The sequence below is a fragment of the Petaurus breviceps genome, unplaced genomic scaffold, assembly GCF_028583685.1.
Source record: "Petaurus breviceps papuanus isolate PSGF00001 unplaced genomic scaffold, PetGlider_PUasm1.0 186, whole genome shotgun sequence".
In the NCBI taxonomy this organism is placed as follows: domain Eukaryota; kingdom Metazoa; phylum Chordata; class Mammalia; order Diprotodontia; family Petauridae; genus Petaurus; species Petaurus breviceps.
The window spans coordinates 2,333,245-2,353,978 of NW_027185798.1; the positions used below are offsets into that span (position 1 = coordinate 2,333,245).

A 20,734-nucleotide genomic window follows, 5' to 3' on the forward strand; every position below is an offset into this window, starting at 1 on the left:
AGGCCACACAAGGGAGGCTGTCTAGTCCGGCTGCCTGAGCTGATGCTTGGAGAAGTCTCATAAAGCCTGAGCTCTGGAGTGAGAAGGGGCCTCCGAGGCCACCACCTTCTATCCTCCCACTTCCCGGGCCCATTTTAGACAAGGGGAAAACCAAGGGTCACATAGGCAACTAGCTAACATGAGGTGGGAGATTTGAACCCAGATCCCCTGACTCCACAGCCAGTGCTCCTGTCCTCTCTGGACCATGTGGCGGAGGGATGTTAGATACCAGAGGACTAGTCTTCAGGACTAGAAGTGAACTAGAAGGTTTAAGGAGCAGCCAGACCAGTCCTTGCAGAATCCTGTGGCCACAGCCAGCCCCTGCGCTGCTTGTGCCCTGGGAGGTCTGACAGCAGAGTCGGGAGCCCCTGCTCAGCTGATGTGGAGAGAAGAAAGGAGAGGAGGAGGGAGGGATGGAGGGTCTCAGTGGGCTCCCAAGAGACAAAGAGTTACAGAATGGGATGGGAAGAGGGGAAGAGGGACTGGAGTCAGCAGCCAGGCCTCCTAACCCTCCCCAGTGGGAAGGCTTTACCACTATATTCTCCTTCCAGCAGAGGAAAGGGAGATCTCTGCTGCTCTCAGACCAGTCTGCAAATGGTAAGGAGCATTGGGAGAGAGGCAGAGATACCAAGCAGCCGCCAGCCCAAGCTGTCCACACTGGTTGACACAAAATCGGGAGACAACCTTGTCTAGACCTGGGATCTCATCATTACCAGGAACTCCCAGACAAGGAAACTCCCTTTCACACCGCAGGCCTTAGAGACTTGCCTAGACGCAATGACTCAGGAGTTCCCCATCCAGGATCACACAGCCATGATGTGCCAGGGTTGGGACTGGAACCCAGGCCTTGTTGGCTCCAAGGCTGGCTCCCAACCATTGACAGCACCAGAGGAAGGCCTCCAGAGTGGCCGGCAGGCTCTCCCAAGGCTCCATGGATGGATATGGACAGTTTGGTCAACACTGCTGCCCTGTGGCTCACCTTGTTCTGTGTTCTTGCTAGGGAAGACAGGTTTTCAACCAAACCCAGATTCCAAGGCAGCCAACAAGCTGAGAGCGGCAGCTGATTTTCAGGGATTTCCCCCCAGCAAGGAGACTGAGCACGAATGAGTAAAGCCAGGACATGAGATCTAAATGTCCAGCCATCTCTCTGACCAGGGACTGTTACCAAAAATGCTAGCGCCCCAAGAACTGCCAGCCATCTTGGAGCCAAAGCAATAAGACTCAGAGCCAGCCTTGGTTTCCCCATCCATCAAATGGGGATAGTAGCATCTACTTTCCAAAGGATCAAATGAGAAAAGATATATAAAGTGCTTCATAGACCGTAAAGTACCTCATAAATGTGAGTTATTAGCATTGTTGTTAACAAATAAAATACTGCCTTTAACAACTCGCTTTGTAACCATGGCGCGCTCATTTCCACCCTCCACAGATTGGAGATGCTTCCTAAGGGGCCCTCTACAGGACTGGTCACAGGATGATGCTTTAGTCCTGCAAAGGTCCAGCTCTCTCATTTTACAGAGGAGGAAATGGGGCCCAGAGAGAGGAAGCCATTCACCCAGAGTGACCTGGCTACTTGACCAGTGGAACAAGGATTTGAATCTGAATCCTGGGACTCCCTAGCCACTGATCCTTCTGTGCTCTGCTCCACCCACTGTGGTAAGGACCAGGGAGATCTTGGGGTCACAGCTCTGGAGCCAGAAAGGAGCTCTGCCACCATCGAATCCAATCCCCTTCATTTTACAGATGAAGCTCAGACTCAGAGAGGATTAAGTGGCCTACCCAAGATCTCCCAGCTCACATGTACCCAACGCAGCAGGATTTGAACCAAGGATTTCTTATGCTGAAGTCTCATGCCCTGTACAGCACTCCATGCTGCCTCTCCATAATAAGCAATACACAGTTCTTTGCAATGTTAAAAGCACTGGAAAACATGAGCCTCTATTTTCAGAGAAAGAAAGAAAAAGGCCAAGAGGCGCACAGGGAGAGGGGAGGGTGACTCACAGGGTGCTGATGTGGGAATACGCCGATCTGGGGGGCTCCGTACAGGCCCGAGAGGTATGCAGAGTGACTCTGGCGGGAGAGAACAGAACCGTTACTGGGAGGTGCCTGGGAAGGGGAGCCCGCTGCAGGATGCACACCAGCCCGCGTGCGTGCCCGCTGGAGCCCTCCTCCACCACCGGCACGCCTTCTCGCTGCCAGCCTTTCCAGAGTGCTTCCTCTTTCCACGCCGGGGGTGTCCGCTTCTCTCCATCACCCCTTCTAACGGTGAAGCCCGTGCCTAATGCACGATGGGGCGTGGCTCTCGCGGACGCTGAAGAGGTTGGAGCATCCGCAGAGAGTATTCTGAGTACAGCAGGTGGACGGAAAAAACTGTTTGGGGGGGTGCGTCATTGATAAGCCAGCGCCCACGCCCTGACAGATTTCTCCGCCCACAGCTGCCTGGATGTCTGACCCTCTGCCTCTTCCCTCGCGCCCAATTCTTCTGGCAAGTGAGAACGCTTGGCCCTGTGGGTCTCAAATTTCTATCCATGGTTGCGGCGCCCCCCCTTCCCCTATGACACCCCAACTCCAGCCCATGCTTGGCTGGGCCATCCCCAGGGCTTGCCCGGAGGCGGACAGCTTAGATTTAGTACAAGTTAGATTGGCTACAAGTCCAAACACGAGCAATCCCCGAGGCCTGGAGGAACAGAGCCCCCAGCCTCCTGACAGCATGCACAGTCACACCCAGCTTGGATTAGGACTTTCTTTTTCTAAACTGGGGGAGGGAGAGGGGAGCTAGCAACACAGATGCCCCTCACCCCCCTCCAAAGGAAAAGAAACAAAAGTAAGTCCTTGGAAGATTTTTACATGTACAGAAAGAAACTCGAAGGAAACAGACAAGCAGGGCAGCTTTGAAATTACAAGTGGAATCGATTACATATCACTTTGTAAAAAAGCGAGCCGTACAGAATCAGACACACAACTTCACAGCATGGAAATGTTTCCCCTTTTTGGGGGAAGGGGGGTTTGTTAAATCCAGAATTTAAAAATATCCATTACAATATATTCCCAAGGCCCCAGGGTGGTTTTGTCAGCCTGCAATGCTGCTACTCTGATGCTCCCTTTTAGGGAGGTGGCCTAGTCAAGGAAAGGGATCTCTGGGCCAAGACAGCAGGAGAGGGCAGTGGACTCTGGTCCTTGGATGCTGAAGACAGGCCTGGAGGCTCCCTGCAACTAAGGGATGGTGGATAGACTTCCCAGCCCCAGCTTCTTGTGTATGGTGTCGAAGGTTCTGGCAGCTCCTGACCAAAGAATCGTCAAGACCTACAGGCCAGACTGAGCCCCTAGCTGGGGAGGGATCAGAAATTTTTCCAATTATTATGACCTCGGGGCATGATGAGGAAGGAAAATCTTTTCTCCCAGGGTGATCTTGGGCCTCTGCCTTCCAGCTGCTCTCCATTACTACTTGACGCCTACAGGCGACATGGTGCAGCAGGGAAAGAACTCTGAATCTGGGGTCACCCATGACTCATATTGAGATTTCTAAGGCAGCAATAGTCTAACGACTATGCCACTGACCTCCTCAAGAGGCTTCAACGTCTCCTTACTGCCCCTCGGACCAAATCCACATTCCTCTGCTTGGCTCTGGCCCAGCGTGCCAGGATTACTGCACATGATCTCCCTGTTCACATATTCTACAATCCAGTTAATATCTCCCACGTGGCAGGATATGCTCCCCTGCCTGGCGCCTCTCCAGAGTCCTTCAGGGCTCAGCTGGTGGGGGGCCCTTTTACACTGGGCTTACACTCACCCCTCCACCCCTTCCTGAAATGACTTTCTATCTACTTTGTGTAGGTTTGTGTACATGGTCTCTCCCTCTGGGCAGAGGGTGGGGGCTCCAGCCCCTTGCACACAGCTGGTATTGGATGGATGGTTGGGAAATGACCCAATGTTCCCACCGTCCCTGGCCCTCAGTCCAGCTAGCCTGCTGTCCCTCAGCCCCTTACACTCTGTGGACAAGCAGGCACCTCCTCCTTTCTTCCATCTCCAGAGGGAGAAGGCGGCTTGGCATGTTTTCATCTTTTAAAATGACACCAAGCTGGGGTCCAGCCAAGGGGCTGCTATGGACCCACGCACACGTGGAGTGTTTCCTCCTTCTGTGAGCCCATCAAGTTTACAGAGCAGAGATTTCAAGCTTGAAGGACTTCTCATGCAATCCTTTGTTTGACAAAGGAGGAAACTGAGGCCCAGGGAAGAAAACCCAGTTCCTCTGACATCAAAGTCAGGGCTCGACACTGTCATACAGGGATGTCAAGAGTGTAAAGGAAGGACATCAAACAATCGATTAATACCCAGCACCTACCGGGCACTGGGCAAACAGAGTCAAGTGAACTAGGCCCTGCTCTCAAGCTTACATTCTAAGAGACAGAGACGAGAAACACAGGAGGAAACAAAGAAGAAAACCCAGAGACTTCAGCTGAGGCACCTGCAGATGGGGGAGCAGAGAGCTGAGGAAACACACTGGGCACAAAGCCAAAGAGAAGCCTTCTCCCTGCTGAGCTGGGCCAGGAAGAACCCAGCAACTGAGGCAGAGAAACACACCCACGAACAGCAAACTGCCTTCTCCTTCAACATAGCGTCAGTGACCTGTGGCTGACAGAGGCTGAGAACCCAGGCAATGGCTCCCCAAAGGCCCCTGGGGGACAGGCAGCTCTCCCGCAGTCCAGCCGCCTGTGCCTACGGGACTGCCTGAATGCCCAGGAAGCCATGCACCTCAGATGATAGCCCAAGCATTGATCTCTGATCAAGTTTGAGGGGAAGAAACAGGTCAGATGCCAGACCACAGGAGCATTCTCACCCAGTAACAGGAGTAAACTGAAGGCATCAGATTAGAGGGAGTCAAACTGATACAGAGAGAAGCACCGTGGTGGGGGGTACCGAGGGCCAGGCTTAGGGCAACATGAGGCAAAGGAAGGAGCAGCCAAAGCAGTCCCCAGACTTATGAGGAGGTTATGGTGATCAGGGAGGGCTGCCCAGAGGAGAGGGCACCTGAAGGTAAGCCTTGAAAGCAAGTCAAGATTCTGAAAGGCAAAGATTTAGAGGAAATTGAGGCAAACAGGTTAAGGTCACACTCATACCCTGCTAGGCAGTGCAGTGGTTAGAGCACCCAGTCTGAAGTCAGGAAGATCCAAATTCAAATCTGGCCTCATATGCTTACTGCCTATGGGAGCCTGGGCAAGTCATTTAACTTCAGTTTGCCTCAGTTTCCTCAACTGCAAAATGGGTACAAGAACAAGACCTTTGTCCCAGGGTTGTTGTGAGGATCAAATGAGACCAGATTTGTAAAGGGCATGGCATACAGCTGGTACTATATTAATGCTTATTTCCTTCCCTTCCTCCATCTGGAATCAGAGGATCAACTAATTTCTAACTGAGACACAGAGGATTGAAGTGACTTGGCCAGGGTCATGCAGCTCCCCAGTCTGTGAGCCAGGAATACCGCCCGAGCACTCTGGCCATAGCCTTGGCTTCTCTCCATGGCGCTAGGCACCACCTTTGTTTCTGGAGGCCTATTCTAGGGAATTTTCCGAGAACCTCTCCGAAATCTGTCCATGGGGGGTGAGAAACACCCGGACAGCTCGAGGAGGGTCTGCTGAGAGTCCTCGGGTATACTCTTGGCATCCATGCCAGAGGAGGGGTGCAGACATGGCCCCCTCCATACCCCCCCCAACAAACAGAGAAAAGCTGGGTCCAGCCTCAAAGTCACTTACAGCAAACGCGTTGTAGGAGGCGGCGGCAGCTCCCCGGGGCCCAGCCGCAGAAGGGAGCATGGACAGACCTGTCGAAAAGATGCCAAGGGCACTGAGGTTCAGTCCTGGGATCAGGGTGCCTTGTTGCTGGGAGCCGAGACAGAGAAGAAAGAAAGGAGAGAGAAGAAGACAAAAACCATCTCAGTTTCCTCATGAACAGAAAGAACAGACCTGCAAGCAGAGGGGACCGCAGCCTCCCCCACCGAGTGCCCGCTGTCCTCAGCTCACTGTCACCCAGGTGAGGACAGGGGGCTGCTAATGTAACCCCCTTCATTTTATGGAGAAGGAAATGGAGAGAAAGCCACCGGCCTAAGACCACACAGGTCCCACGAGGCAGACTAAGGACTAGAAGCCAGGTCCTTGGGCCCCCAAACTGGATCAAATGTGACAATGTTTGTAAAACAGGGCTCAGTCCAGTGCCTGGCACATAGTAGGCGCTGTTTAAATACCAAGTCCCTCCCCTGCTTTGGCTGGTAGGGGCAGCTCAGGAAGCCAGTAACATCTATAAAGCCTCTGCTGCCCCCATTGTTCTACAAGGGCCAGAAAGGTGCCGGAGCCTTCCTCCTGACTTCAGAGTTCCATTTATTCTGTCCCCAAAGGGCTGGGAATCAGTCTCAAGGGCAGGAAGGACCTCAAAAGTCCACTGGGCTAACGTGTGCCTAGAGGGGCACCCTGGTAATATCCTCTTACGGCACGGCCCAGACATTGGTTTTTAAAAACATTTTTACTGCTGAATTTCAATCTAATTGGTTTCCTTTGGAATCCTATGTATTTTGTGGTACGTATTTAGAAATGTTTGTTTTTTTCTTTTTGGAGGGGGGAAGGCAGGGCAATTGGGGTTAAGTGACTTGCCCAAGGTCACACGGCTAGTAAGTGTTAAGTGTCTGAGGCCAGATTTGAACTGACTCCAGGGCTGGTGCTCTATTCACTGTGCTACCTAGTCACCCCGTATTTAGAATATGAATCAAAGAAAGGAAGGAAAGGAGTGAGGGAGAAGAGAAGGAAGAAGGGAGGGAAGAAGCTTGGGTCCTTGGGCCTGACAGCCTAGTCCTAGCCTGACAGCCAAATGAGTCCAGGACACAGAAACAAGGTTAAGAAACCCTGATTTAAGTCACCTCAACTCTGCCTGAAGAACTCATCACCTCATGAGGTAACTTAAATCTTAATATTTTGGAATATTTCCATACAATGTACAACCAAAACTCGCTTCATCCACCACTCCTGATTTGCCCCCTCTCTTTTACTGGACAGCCAGAACTTCAGTAGTGGAATGGTATCTTCCCCTCAATCTCTTCTCCACACTAAACACCTCCTCCTTCCTCTGTGGCACGGCCATTGGCCTGCCCCCTGTCTGTGAATGGTTCTTCTCTTGACCTCCCTCCCAAAGCACGGAGTCCTACAAGGGCAGCCTGAGGAGGGCAGAGGACAGAGGGGCTGGAAGGCAGGTGCTGTGCTCGGACACCACATCTTGGCTAAGCTCTCCTCAGGCCAGCGTCCTGACCAGACTCCCTGGAGAGCTGGGTGCAGGCACGGCCCCACAGGGCACTTACGTTCACTGTCGCCATGTCGTTTTCGTAGGCCTCGCGCAATTTCCTCATGATCTCCACCTCAGCGGAGGAGCAGGCCTCGATCGTACCTTTGACCGTGATGGTTCTCTCTGGGTTGTAAATGGTCAAGTCCTGCAGACTGCGAGATTATGAAGGAAAGAAAAACCTCAGGCTTTCCCCAGAACCCAAATCGATCTGACCTGAAGCGGGGGAGGAAAGCCCTGTGGCCACAGGCAGCACAGCACGGGGGCCACAGGATGGCGTGGGGTAGATGGCCCCACACAGCCCCAGGGCTCCCCTCCACTGGCTCCCTCCATGCTGAGGACAAGGTCGTCGGGTGAGTTCGAACTCCTGTCTCACTTCCTCAGCTTCCAGACTGACCTAATGTTCAGGTCTGACCACTTCGTGCTCTAGAACCCTTGATGGCTCCCTATTACCTCCAGGATTAACTGCTCAGCTGGGCATTTCAAGCCTCCTACAACCTGGCCTCCACTCCTCTTTCCTGACTTAACCCAGTGTTCCCTTGCATGTATTCTTTGTCGTGGCCATTGCTGCTCAGTCCTTTCAATTGTGTCTGACTCTCCGTGACCCCATGTGGGGTTTTCTTGGCAAAGATACTAGAGTGGTTTACTACTTTCTTCTCCAGTTCACTTGACAAATGAGGAAACTGAGGCAAACAGGGTCACACAGCCAGGCATAAGCATTTGAGGCCACATTTGAACTCCGGTCTTCCGGACTCCAGGCAGTGTACTGCTGTCTTTGGCTGCCCTTCCTATGTTCCTATCAAACTGGCCTTCTCCCAAAACTTGATACGTCATCTCCCACCACCATGTCTGTGCACTTGGTACCCCCCATGCCTGGAATGTGTTCTCGCCTCCCCCCGACCCCGCCTCAGAATTCCCGGCTGTTGAAGATTGTGCCCAGGGGTGACCTCCTTCCTCTGGCAAGACTTTTCCTGAGTCACTACACCCCCCAGCCCTACAAGTGTTTGCTCCTTCCCCAGATAACCTCACACTCACTGATCCCAATACTTGGTGTACCCTCCTAAGCCCCAATGGAAGGGAAGTTCTGGGGAGCAGGGACGACCCTGTTTGTGAGCACCGCAGTGGGAGGCACACAGAAGGGCCTTCACAGATGCCTGTGGAGAGGAAAGCTGGAGAGGGAACCCAAGTCTGAAGTCAAGGGGCATCTGGGGGCAACTTACGGAGAGATGGTGATCTTGGTCCCTGTGCCCTGCTCAATTTTCTTCAGGTTTCGCCCTTCTTTTCCAATCAGTCTCCCAACCAAACTATTGTGGGCCAGAATCTTCAGAGGAACTTCCTCCGCTCTGAAAGAAAGCGAAGGCCCTTCAATGCCATGGCCTTGAGATTGAGCGGGGCCCCGGATGAGAACAGGGCCCCCAGACCCACTCTGTGTGACTTGTTTCTGAAGAGAAGCTGTCCCATGAGCTCTGAGAAAATCCCTGCGCTGTGGTGACTCAGGCCCAGGGGATGTGCATGGCCACTGTCCCTGGATGACCTGGGACAAGTCCCTGAACCTCCTGGGACTCAGTTTCTCCATCTAAGAAATGAAGGGGGTTGGGCTCAAGAGTCCTTTCAAGCTCTAATGAGCCTAGTGCCCCACGTTTTCTCCGACTCTCGTACAATAGTTCTAGACAGGGACCTTAGAGGTCATCTAGGCCAACCCCCTCATTTTACATATGGGGAAACTGAGGCCCAGGGTCATAAAGATTTCGAGTGGAAGGGCCAGGATTTGAACCCAGATCCTTTGGCTGTCAGGCTAGTGCTCCGGTCAGCATCTTAAGAGTTTCACTATGACAAAGACAAGATACTCTGGGGTATCTAACTTACGTCTTGGTCTCATCTGCTTCCTTCTGCATGATTTCAAGGATCATTCGACAAGCTTCACTGGCACCCTCGGGGCTGGCATGGATGGTCACGGGCTTCTCAGATGCCCCTGCATTCTCCTTCCTGTGGATGTCTACCCTGCAGCCAGAGAGTGAGAAAACATACACACACACCCCCCACACCATCAGCAGCAGCTACAGGAGCTGCTGGCTGGCTTAGCGGGTCATAAGAGGGTGCACCAATCCTGACCGACTTCTACCAAGCCAGGAACAGAGAAACAGAACACTCCGGCAAAGTGGGCTCCTCACCAAAGGGAGGGGGACAACCACATCACACCCACCCCATGTACAGGGAGTCACTGGCCACCACAAAGGCCACCCTCGAGCCTGCCAGTCCCTGTGATGTGCTAGGAAGACAAAAGGAAAAGCACCAGCTGGTCCTACCCTCCGTTTCCTCTGCCCTGTATCACTCAGCCAAGTGAAGGAATCAATGAGAAAGTGAAAGGGAGGGAGGAAGAAAAAAAGAAGGAAACGAAGAGGGAGGGAGGGAAGAGAAGAGGGGGGAAGGAAGGATGGGAGAGAGGAAAGAGGGAGGGAAGAAGGGAGCAAGAAAAGAAAGCAAGAGGGAGGGAGGGAGGAAGGATGGGAGAGGGAGGAAAGAGGGAAGAAGGAAGGAGGGGAGGGAGGAAGGGAGGGAGCAAGAAAGGAAGAGAGAGGAAGGAAGGGAGGGAGGAGGGAGAGAGTGAACAAGTTTACTTCACTCTAGGGCTCATGGCTGCTTAACACCTGTCCCTCTCATGATCTGCATCCCCCACACCCACCTCGGTGAGTGAGAAACTGCCCAGGCTTAGGCTCTTCCAGGCCACCAAGTCAGCCCCTGGGGGAGGTGGTGCCCTCAGGGAATCTTTGCTAATGCAGTCAGGAAACAAATGGGATCTTGGTATTCATGGGACCACAAAGCTGCAAGGCCCCTTCAAATAATCTGGTCCCACTTCCTCCTTTTACAAATCAAGAAACTGAGGCTTCCCGGATGGAGCGCACTGGCTCCAGATTACACCGAGCTCCAAAACGCCCGTGCCCTGGCACACAGAAGCCGCTTAATTGAGTAGAAGGGACCTCAGAGGCTCTGGGGCTTCGGTCACATGGTATGCAGGCCTCAGAGTCAGGATTCACACTCCTGCCACTTCAAGTTTAGAACTCTTTCCAAACCTGATGCTTAACCCTTTGGTTTCAGATAAGCAGCAGACTGAGGGATCCCATCAGCTGCAACCCTGTGCCTACAAAGGCTTCAGCTCCCTAACAAGAGACTGGACTCCTACAGCCTTGAGTCCATGCAGGAGGTCAAGTTCACGGCCAGGACATCCTCCACTCAATGGCTGCCCTTGAGCCCTCAGTGCTGCCAATCCAGACTGGGCACTGGATGAGAGATCTGAAGCTGGGAGGCATGTTGGAGGCAGCCATCTGTCCATGCCCCTCATTTTATAGAGCCGATGACCTGCCACTGAGCTCGCCTAAGACACCCACACCTGACACTGGGCTCTCATGGTCCCATTAACACGGACCATAAGCTCAAGAAACCTGCCCCAGCTAGTCCATGCCTTGCCCACCCCCAGATAGAAAGCTGGCACGGCATTCCCCAGGATAGCCAGGGGGTCAGAGGGCACTTACTTAGACTGGGTTTGCTTCGTAAGGTTCTTAATGGTCAAGCCTTCCTTTCCTATGATGGCGCCAACAAACTGGGTAGGGACAAGGATCCGCAATGGGAAGTCCAGCTGCTTAGACTGGGCTGATCCTCCTGGGGAGTGGCCATGCTCCCTGGAAGAGGAGTCCCCGCGGCGGGATCTCGGAGGGGCGCTGCCATCTTCATCAGGGATGTAGGAAATCCTGAACGAGTAGCTCTCAAACTGATGACCACTGAGCTTCTCAACGGCTCTGCAGGGCAGGAGAAGGGAGCACAGGTTATAACAGGATGGGATTGTTCTGTGTGGAGCCCAGCCCTCGCTCTAAGGTGGCCCTGGGATCAGGCCTCAGGAAGCATGTGGGCATGTGTGTGTGATGGAGGGGTGTATGTATATGATTGGTGTGTGTGAGACAGCTATGCTGGTACATGTGCGATTGAGAGGGCATGTGTGTGTGTGTGATTGTTTGGTAGGGGGTGTGTATTGGGGGGGTGTGTGGGAGGTGTGTTTGTGTGTGACTGGGGTGTGTTGATGTATTGTGATTGGTGTGTGTGTGTGTGTGAGAGAGAGAGAGAGAGAGAGAGAGATGGCTTGGGGGTGTGTATGGGGGGATTTTTGCATTTCTAATTGTATGCTTAGTTTTCATCATCCCTCATGTAAGTTAGAAAATGGGAACCGGACATCCTGTGGAATCACAGCCACCAGGTGCCCCTCAGCAGAGGGGGAAGCAATTCCACTGGTGCAAAAGAAGCAGTGCTGAGCCCATGGCAGTGTAAGTAAGTGAGTAAGGCAGGCCTGCATTCAAGTGTTGCCTCTGAGACACCCTGGTGGTGCAACCCTGGGCAGGCCACTCTCGAGGCCTCAGATACAGCAGAATGGCCTCATCAGATGCTCCCCCAGCAATGAAGTCACAAGTGTGGGCTAGTACACGGCACTGTGCTAGGCACCAGAGTCACAGACACGAAGTCCCTGTCCTCAAATAGGCAGCAGTATGAGAAGAGAGCTACCAGGCTCGCTCCACACACCACCTGAAACAGTTTCTTCTGCAGAATGGGGACAATGAGATGACAACATCTATTCACTTTCAAACACCCTCATCTTTCAAAGTGCGTCAGAAGAGATGAAGTGTCCTGCTCATATAACCCTGAGTAAAGCACTTCAATGGCCTGAGCCTCAGTTTCCCTGTGAGGGGGCTGGACTAGAATGGCCCCCGAGGGTTGGCCTGAAGACTGAGGCTCCTAAGTCAATCTCCTGCAGGCCTGGGAATCATTTTAGGCTATGCTCTTGGAAAAAGAAACCCCACTGCGTGCCCCAGTGAGGAGCCCTGGCCAGGGCCCAGCGGTCACAACTGGCCTGGATGTGGGCCATCCGCAGGGCTAGGTCCTGTTCCCAGCAGCCCCTAGCTCAGTGGGCTCAGAGATCTTCAATGTCTGTTTGCAGGCTGCAGACCAGTCCCACGGGGCTAAACTGGAGTACTTCTCCATAACCCCCACTTCTATGAGGGAAGATGGTCTACCAACATTATTAGCACTGTGCCCTGGAGGGCCACTGAATTCCCTGGGTTTATGGGCACTTATCTCTTGAAAAGTCCTGGAAACAAAAAACAATGTGCATTTCAAAGATTAAACCAGCACAAAGTACAACTGTAACTGGCCCAGCGCACTCACCCTCGGGCCTCTTCTCGGGTGGCATAGGTGACATTGACCACTGCAGCCTCCGTGTCCGTGTTGACTATGGAAAAAGCAAAAAGGATCCATGAGCTTCAAAGGCAGCAGAGGTGACAGCCAGGCCCTCCCCAGGTCACGGGAAAGAGGCCAAATGCCCAAATCAGTGTGACTCTGAGCAAGTGTTTAAGAGGGCCGGCAGCTCTGGCCAGCTTGAGGCAGGGGGAGGTCACCTTGAAAAAGTCTCATATTGGCTGAGCAACAGAGAAGCTCAGTGATGAAGGACCTCAGGGGCCAGCGAGTCACCCTCCAACCCTCAAGTCCACCTGACATCAAGCCCATCTACTCAGTGCTACTGGATCTGTCCTGTGGGGCCAAGTGGACCAAGCCTAAGCCTCCTCCCATGTGTGAGCCCTTCCTGAGTCTTCTCCTGAACGCGCTTGGTGCCTCCTACCCACCCTTATGTGCTGTGGCCATCAGGCCTCTGCCCATCCTGGCTGCCCTCTTAAGAAATGCTTAATGATCAGCCTTATTTTGCTCTGGGGTCTAAGTATCAGAAGCAGCTTCAAGAGCAGGTGAGCAAATCCTGAATCCAAGTTGGCAAGCTGAGACCAAAAGGGCTTTGACAAGTTGGTAAAAAAAACCCAAAACACCCGGGTCAGGCGGTTTAAGACTTAAGCAAACTCGTCAGATATCCGGCCTGTGACTTCCACGTGCGTTTAGAATGCTACTGTTTGAATTTCATTCTTCTTTAAGGGGATGACCATCCATTGAGAAATGACTTAACAAGTTGTGGCATATGACTGTGATGGAATACTGCTAACATGCCTAGGGAAGGACAAGGGGATGAGCTCAGAAAAGCCTGGGAAGACTCACCCGTCTGATGCAGAACCACAACAATGTATACAGTAACAGCAACATTGTAACAGTGAGCAACTGCAACAGACTCGGCTACTTGGGACAAGCCAATTCCAAAGCACCCATGCTGAAAAACGCTATCCAGCTCCAGAGAGAACTAATGGAGTGCGGACTGAGCGATCATGTTCTCATTCTCTTTCTGTTTCCTGCTTTATGTTTGCACGACTTCACATGTGTAACTGATATCATACTGCTTGCCTTCTCAAGTGGTGGGGGAGGGTGGGTGGGAGAGAATTTAAACGAATGAAAGCACACGTTTGGTTTATTACCTTGTTCCACGTTCTCTACTGTCCCATACTGAGCCAAGAGTCCATCCAATACCTGAAAGAGAATATCCAAAATGTTAGGAGGGTGGGGGTATAGGTGACACAAGACCAAAAGCCAAGCCGAGGAAGGGGGAGGAGGCCCTGGTGTCCCACCCCCACCCCAGGTCAGGAGGTTTAAGGCACTTAAATCCTAACACTCACAATTAACACCAAGCACCCTAGCATACCCAGGATAGCCGCTAGTATAGGTCCTTTGATCTGCTTTTCTAAAAGGAAACAACTTTAAAGAGGTCAACAGTCTTACTTTAATTACATATATAAATACACTTAGTTCAGGAGGAAAAGTCAGGCCCATGAACTTCAGAGAAAATGACACAAAACAACAGACAGGGCTTCTAGCTGTCTGATCAAAGCTATACATACAGTTACCAGAGAGAGAAGCACCAATATCTGGGTTTTTCAAAATTGGGGCAGGGAGGGGAGGAAGGGCTCCTTAATGGCTGTCCAGAGTCTCATCTGGTCAAATCACAGGAACACTTCCCATGAGTGAGCCCCAAAGCAAAACCTTCAGAGCCAGAGGGCATCACAACCCTGGTGACCCACTGCCTAATTACAAAGTAACAAAACATGTGAAAGCCTTCCTGAAAAACAAGCCTCCCCTAATCTAGCTTCTCTTGTTGGGCTCCACATGAGGCCTATTAATGGGTGAACATCTTCAATTCCCATTAACATTACATCCTTTTGGAAGCTCCCTCCAATGGTGCAGATTGCAGCCTGTACTGAGCCACGCCTGCCACAGGCTGTCCTGACATCCTTTCTCTAAACTAAGGGCAGAAATCGGCAATTAAATGAAAACATCAGATCTGTTTGCAATGGAGGTCAGTCAAAACAGGGCAAAGAAACTTGGCTGTCCGCGGTTAAGGGGCCCTAATTCAGAGGGCTCCAAGTCTGACTCTGCTCCCCCCGCATGCACATTCACAAAGCCGTGCTCCTAGGTGCCTTACCTACATGGCAGGAGGGTTCTCTGTGGCAGAAGGGTCAGGGTCAAGACCACAGATCTAGGAATCAGCTTTTAATCTGACCCCTATGCTTTACTGGTAAGAAAACAGAGGATCAGAAAGCTCAGGACCACAGAGTGAAAGCTGGCAGGAAGCTATCCAGTTCAACCTATGAATTTTACAGGTGAGGAAACTGAGGCCCACAGAGAAGAAAGGATTTGCCCAAGGCCACCCAACAAGTCACCAAGTGGCAACAGTGACATGTGGACCTGGTACAAAAGTCCCATCTAAGTCCCTTCGATGGAATAAAGACGATCTTTCAAGAGGGTTTGATCATTATCTTGGATGAGATACCACTTGTGATCACTGGCACAGAGAGCTCCTGAAGGAGGAAACTCCCTCCACAGAGAGAACCGTGGCGTGGCTGCACACCTCAGTCAGGCTCAGCAAGCTTCTCTTGGAGGATCCCTAGCCCATGAGCTCCCAAGGCAGCCAGGCCTGCTGGGGCACAGGGCTACTTAAAAGGAAGCATTTCCTACCAGCAAGCTAATGCGGGCTTCCTGCAACCTCAAAGACAGAGAGACATAACACACAGAGGAGACACAAAGACGGACAGAGAGATCAAGAGAGACCAAAAAGGAAATAGAGAGAGACAGAGAGAGAAAGGGATGGTGGGGGAGGAGAGACAGAAAGAAGGAAAGAGAGGAGGGGGAGAGAGAAAGAAAGGGATAGAGAAGGGGGGACAAAGATAGAAGAGAAAGACAGAGATAGAGAGACCAACAGGAGATGAGGTGAGACAGAGAAAGGGCTGGGGGAGGGACAGAGATAAGGAGAAATAGGAGAGAGATGAGGGGGAGAAAGGGAGATGGAGAAAGGGATAAAAAGAGGGACAGAGAGACAAAGAGAGATGGAGAGGGAAACGGAGGAGACAGAAAGATGGAGAAAGGGATGGGAGGGGGGACAGAGAGGTAAAGAGCAGAGACAAAGAAAGGAATGGAAAGAGGGGGCAACAGAAAGGGAGGATCGAGAAGAAAGGAAGGGGGAATAAAAAAGACAGAAAGAAAGGAGGAAGGAACAGAGAGGAAAAAGGGAAGGATGGAGAAAAAGAGAAAGAAGGGAAGAGACAGAAGGAGGGATGGAGAAAGGGGTAGAAAGATGAGGAAGAGGAGGGGAGAATGAGATAGGAGTAAAAAGACAAAGAGAGAAAGAAAAGGATTGACAGAGAGATTAGAGAAGGGGAGAGAGAAATAGAAAAAAATAGAGATGGAGACAGAGAGGGAGAGAAGGAGGAGTGGAGGGTAGGGAAGGTGGGAGGGAGGGAGAGACAAAGAAAGAAGAAGGAAGACAGGGAGAGAGAGTGAGGGAAGGACAGAGAAAGAGAAATAAAGAGTGAAGGAGGGGGGAGGGAAAGGAGAGAAGGGAAAAATGGAGAGGAGAGAGGGAAAGGGAGGAGGAAAGAGAGGGGGAGAGAGAAAGAAGAAGCAACAGATGGGAGATAGAGAATAAAGGGAGGGAGAAGAGATATGGGGAGAAACTGGAGATACAGAAGAAGGGAGGGAAAGAGAGGAGAGAAGGAAAGGAAATGAGAGACTGAAAGAAAAGGAGAGAGTAGGAATACACAGGCAAGGGAGGGGGGAGTGAGAGGGAGAGAATGGAAAGAGAAAGAGGAGAAAGATAAGAGAGAGAAGGAGAAAGGGAGAAAGAGAAGAGAAAGGAGGGAGGGGGAATAGAGAGAAAGGGAAAGAGGTAGAGAAAGAGGAGTCAGAGGGTGGAAGGGAGACAAAGAGGGAGGGAGAGATGAAGAAAGAGGTGGGAGAAAGAGGAAGGGAGGAGGGAAAGAAAGGGGAGCAATGAGAGAGGGGGAGAGAGGGTGAGGGAGGAGGGAAAAATAAAAGGTAGATAAAGGAAGAGAGAGAAGGGAGAGGGAGAAGTGAAAGGGAGGGAGGGAGGAAAGAGAAAGCAAGGAATAGAGAAGGGGAAGGGAGAGAGTGTAGGGGAGAAAGGAGATGAAGGAGAAGAAGAGAGAGGGAGTGAGGGAGGTATGAATGGAGAAAGAGAGACAGAAACAGAGAGAGGGAAATAAACTGAGAGACAGAGAAAAAGGAGTGAGGGAGAGAGGTAGGGGAGAAAAAGGAGAGTCAGAGGTAGGAGAAGGGAGAGATGGGGAGGCATGGGAGAAAGGAAAAGGAAGAAGAAGGGAGGGAAGAAAGAGGAGAGAGAAAGAGCTAGAAGGAGGGACAGAGGGCATGAAGGAAAGAGAAGGGGAGAGAAACAGAGCTAGGGAAGGAGACAGGTGGAGTAAAGGTGAAGAGAGAATGAAGGAAGAAGAGAAGAGAGAGAGGAACTAACATGGAGGGCAGACTATGAGAAAGGGACAGAAGGGGTAGGGGGAGAGAGAAGAAGGGAGATAAACAGGAGGGAGGAAAAGAGAGAGGGACAGAAAGGACAGATGGGAGAAGGGCAGAGAAAAAATGTGATGGTGAGAGGTTAGGAAGGAGAGAGTGGGGAGAGAGATGGGAAAGAAACAAAGATAGGGAGGGAGAAGGGGGAGGAAGAGAGAGAAAGGGACAAAGAGAGAGTGGGGGAGGGAGAAAGAAAGGTAGAGAGGTAAGCCAGGAGAGAGGCAGGAGGAGAGAGAAAGAGGAAGACGGGGAAAATGAGACAGAGAGAGAGGGAAGAAAGGGGGAGGGGGGAAGAGAGGAGAGAGAAAAAAGAGAAAGGAGAGAGAAGAGAGGGAAGGAAGAAAAAGAGAGATAGCAAGACAGAAAGATGGAGATAGGGAAGGAGAGAAGGGAGAGAGTAAGAGTAAAGAAGGGAGGGGGAACAGATAGAAAAAGGAGGAAGAGGAGAGTCAAAGAAAAAGAGAGACATAGGGAAAAAGAAGGGGGTGGAATTAAGGGAAGAAGAGGAGGGAGAAAAGAGGAGAGGGAGGAGACAGAGAGGGAGTAGAGAGGGGCAAAAGAGAAGGAGGAATAGAGAGGGGGAGAGAAAGAAAGACAAAAGGGGAAATGAGGGAGAGGGAGGGGGAAGGAGAGGCAAGAGAAAGTGGGAGGGACAGAGATAGGAGTGGAAAAATAGAGGGAAAGATAGGGGAGGGAGAGAGGGAGGCAGAAAAGAGGCCAGAAGGAGGGAGGAATAGGGAGAGACAGAGAAGGGAGAGGGAGTGGAAGGGGGAGGGGGGGTAAAAGAGTCCAAGAATACAAAAGAATGAGGAAGTGAAAGTTAAGGAGAGAGAGGGAGGGACAGAGAAAGAAAGAGAAAGGGAAGAAGGGTGGAAGATAGAATGAGGCGAAGAAGAGGAAAGGGAGGAATGGCGGGGGGAAGTAGAGAAAAGAGGAAAAAGAAAACAGAGAAAGCAAGAGATGGGAGAGAAAGGGAAAAGAAGGGAGAGAATTGAAAGGGGGAGAGAGAGAGAGGGAGGAAGAGAAAAAGAGAGGACAGGATAGAAAACAGACAGAGAGGAGAAGAAAAGAGACAGGGAAGGGGAGAGAGAGGGGAGGGAGGGATGGAGAAAGAGGGAAAGGAATAGAGGGAGGGAATAAGAGAAGAGAGAATGGGAGGGAGAAAGGGAAAAAGGGGGAGGGGAAGAGAAAGAAACAGAAGGGGTGAGGCAAAGGAACCAATGGAGAAAGAGAAAGGGAGAGAGACGGAGAGGAAAAAGGAAAGGAGGAAGCACTGAGAAAGAAAAGAAGAGAGAGGGAGAGGAGGGAGAGAGAAAAGGAGAGGGAAGAGGAAGAAAGGGAGCAAGGATGGAGAAAGGGTGAGAGGAAAAATGGGAGGGAGGGATGGAAAGAGGATGGGAGAAAGAAGGGGGAGAGATAGAGATGAAAAAGGGCAGAGAGAATGGGATACAGAGGGGGAGGGAAGGAAAGGGGACAGAGAAAAGAAAAGAGGGAGAAGAAGAGAAACATAGAGAGAGGAAAGAGAGAGAGGCAGAGACAGGGACAGAAGGAGGGGAGAGAGAGGGAGGAGAGAAACAGAGGGGGGGGATGGAGGGAGAGATGAAGAGAAAGAATGAAAAGAAAGGGTCAGAGAAATAGATAAGAAAGGCAGGAGAGGGGAGAAAGATAGTGAGGAAGGGAAGGAGAAGGGGAAAGAGTGAGATGCGAGAGGAAAGGGGGAGAAAGAGGAGAAGGGGAGGGGAGGAAGAGAGGGAGAAAAAGAGAAAGTGATTCAGTGCTGGAGAAAGGGAAGAGGGAGTAGAAGAGAAGGAGGGAAGGAGAAAGGTAGGAAGGAAGCAAAGGGGAGAGAGGGATAAGAGAGAGGATGGAGGGAAGGAAGGAGAGAGTGAGAAAAAGAAAGAGAAGGGAAAGAGGAGAGAGAGGTGAGGGGAGAGAGGAAGAAAGAGATGGAGATAGGAAAGACAGAGTGAGTGAAGAAGAAAGGGGAAACAAGGAGAGAGAAGGAGAGAAACAGAGAGGGCAGGAGATAGAGAGAGGGGGGTAAAGAAAAGGGAGGGTGGAAGAGAGAGGAGGAGAAACTAAAGGAAGAATGTGAGGAGAAACTAAGGGGAATTGAAAGAGAGAAAAGGAGGAGAAAAGTGAGAGGGGAGGGAGTTAGGCAGAGAGAGCAGGGAAAGGAGAAAGGAGGAGAGGAAGAGAAGAAAAAGAGAAAGGGAGACAGGGAAGGGGTGAGATAAAGGGGAAAGAGAAAAAGTAATGGACAGTGGGGGAGGGGGAGATAGAGGGAGGGAGCCAGCAGAGACTGAGGAGAGAAAGAGAAGGGAGGGAGAGAGAAAGAGGGAGGAAGAAATAAAGTGGGAGGCCAGGGGAGAGGAGGGAGAGAAGGGGGGGAGGAAGAGGGAGGGGTAGAGAGGGAGAGAAAGAAGAGAAAAATAAGAGGGAGAAACAAGACAGGGGAAGGAGAATGAGTGGGAAGAATGGGGTACAGAGAGAGGGATGGATGAAGAAAAAAAGGGAGAGACCGTTGGAGGTGAAGAGGAAGGAAGGGAAGAAAGGGAGATGGGGTGAGAGAGAGGAAAGGAAAAAGGAAGGGAGGGAGACAGAAAGAGAAAGAAAGACAGGTAGGGACAAAAAAGAGACAGAAGGTGAAGGAGGAAAGAGAGGAAGGAGGGAGAAAGAAAGGGGTATGACAGGAGAGAATGGGGAGGGAGAGACAGAGGAATGGGGAGGGGAGAAGGAGGGAGAGAGGGCGAGTGGAAGGAGAAAGAGAGAGGGAGAAAGACAGAAAGAGAAAGAGATGGGGAAGAGAGAGAGGGAGAAACAGAAACAGAAAGAGAGACATACACAGAGAGAGACAGAGAGAGGGAGAGACAGAGAAAGAGGGAGAAACAGACAGAAAGAGACACACACAGAGGGAGACAGAGAGACAAAGATAAGGAGAGAGGAGAGTGGGGTAAGAGAAAGAGAAACGGAGGGGGGAGAGAGGGAGAGAGAGATGGGGGAGAGAGGGAGAGAGAGGGAAAGAGAAAGAGAGGAAGGAGAGGCAGAGAAAGAAGAGAGGAAGAGAGGGAAGGAGAGGGAGAAAGAGAGAGAGATGGGGGGGGGAGAAAGACAGAGAGAGCCACACAGAAGGGACAGAGAGTCAAAGATAAGGAGGGAGGAGAGAGACAGAGAGAGAGAGAGAAGGAGGGAGGGAGGAGAGGGAGAGGGAGACAGAGGGGGGAGAGAAAGAGAGAAAGACAAGAGGGGAGGGAGAGGGAGAAACAGAGACAGATGGAGAGAGAGAGACAAAGACAGGGAGGAAGGAGAGTGGGGTAACAGAAAGGGGGGTGGTGTGGCTAGGTGGTGCAGTGAGTACAGCACTGACCCTGGAGTCAGGAGAACCTAAGTTCAATTACACCCACAGACACACCTACTAACCGTGTGACCTTGGGCAAGTCACAGCCCCAATTGCTCTGCCTTCCCCCCCCCCAAAAGACAGACAGATAGAGATGGAGGGGGAGAGACAGAGACACACAGGGAAAAGCAGAAAGACAAAGGAGGGAGGAGAGAGAAAGAAAGAGTCCAGGAGAGACGGGGGGGGGGG

At 51.6% G+C, this 20,734-nt stretch overlaps 1 protein-coding gene across 2 annotated transcripts in view; it reads right to left on the minus strand.

Annotated features, from left to right (window-relative positions):
- Positions 1-20,734, minus strand: part of IGF2BP2 (insulin like growth factor 2 mRNA binding protein 2) — a 135,470-nt gene that overhangs the window by 10,414 nt on the left and 104,322 nt on the right. Inside the window, exons 4-11 of one of the 2 annotated variants that reach the window (XM_069089365.1) lie at positions 13,752-13,803; positions 12,568-12,631; positions 10,890-11,153; positions 9,226-9,360; positions 8,580-8,702; positions 7,379-7,514; positions 5,790-5,915; positions 2,041-2,109 (exon numbers count right to left, since the gene is read on the minus strand). In XM_069089365.1, the coding sequence (XP_068945466.1) occupies positions 2,041-2,109; positions 5,790-5,915; positions 7,379-7,514; positions 8,580-8,702; positions 9,226-9,360; positions 10,890-11,153; positions 12,568-12,631; positions 13,752-13,803 (969 nt within the window). The remainder of the gene's footprint in view (positions 1-2,040; positions 2,110-5,789; positions 5,916-7,378; positions 7,515-8,579; positions 8,703-9,225; positions 9,361-10,889; positions 11,154-12,567; positions 12,632-13,751; positions 13,804-20,734) is intronic. The other variant, XM_069089366.1, reaches the window with a different exon arrangement.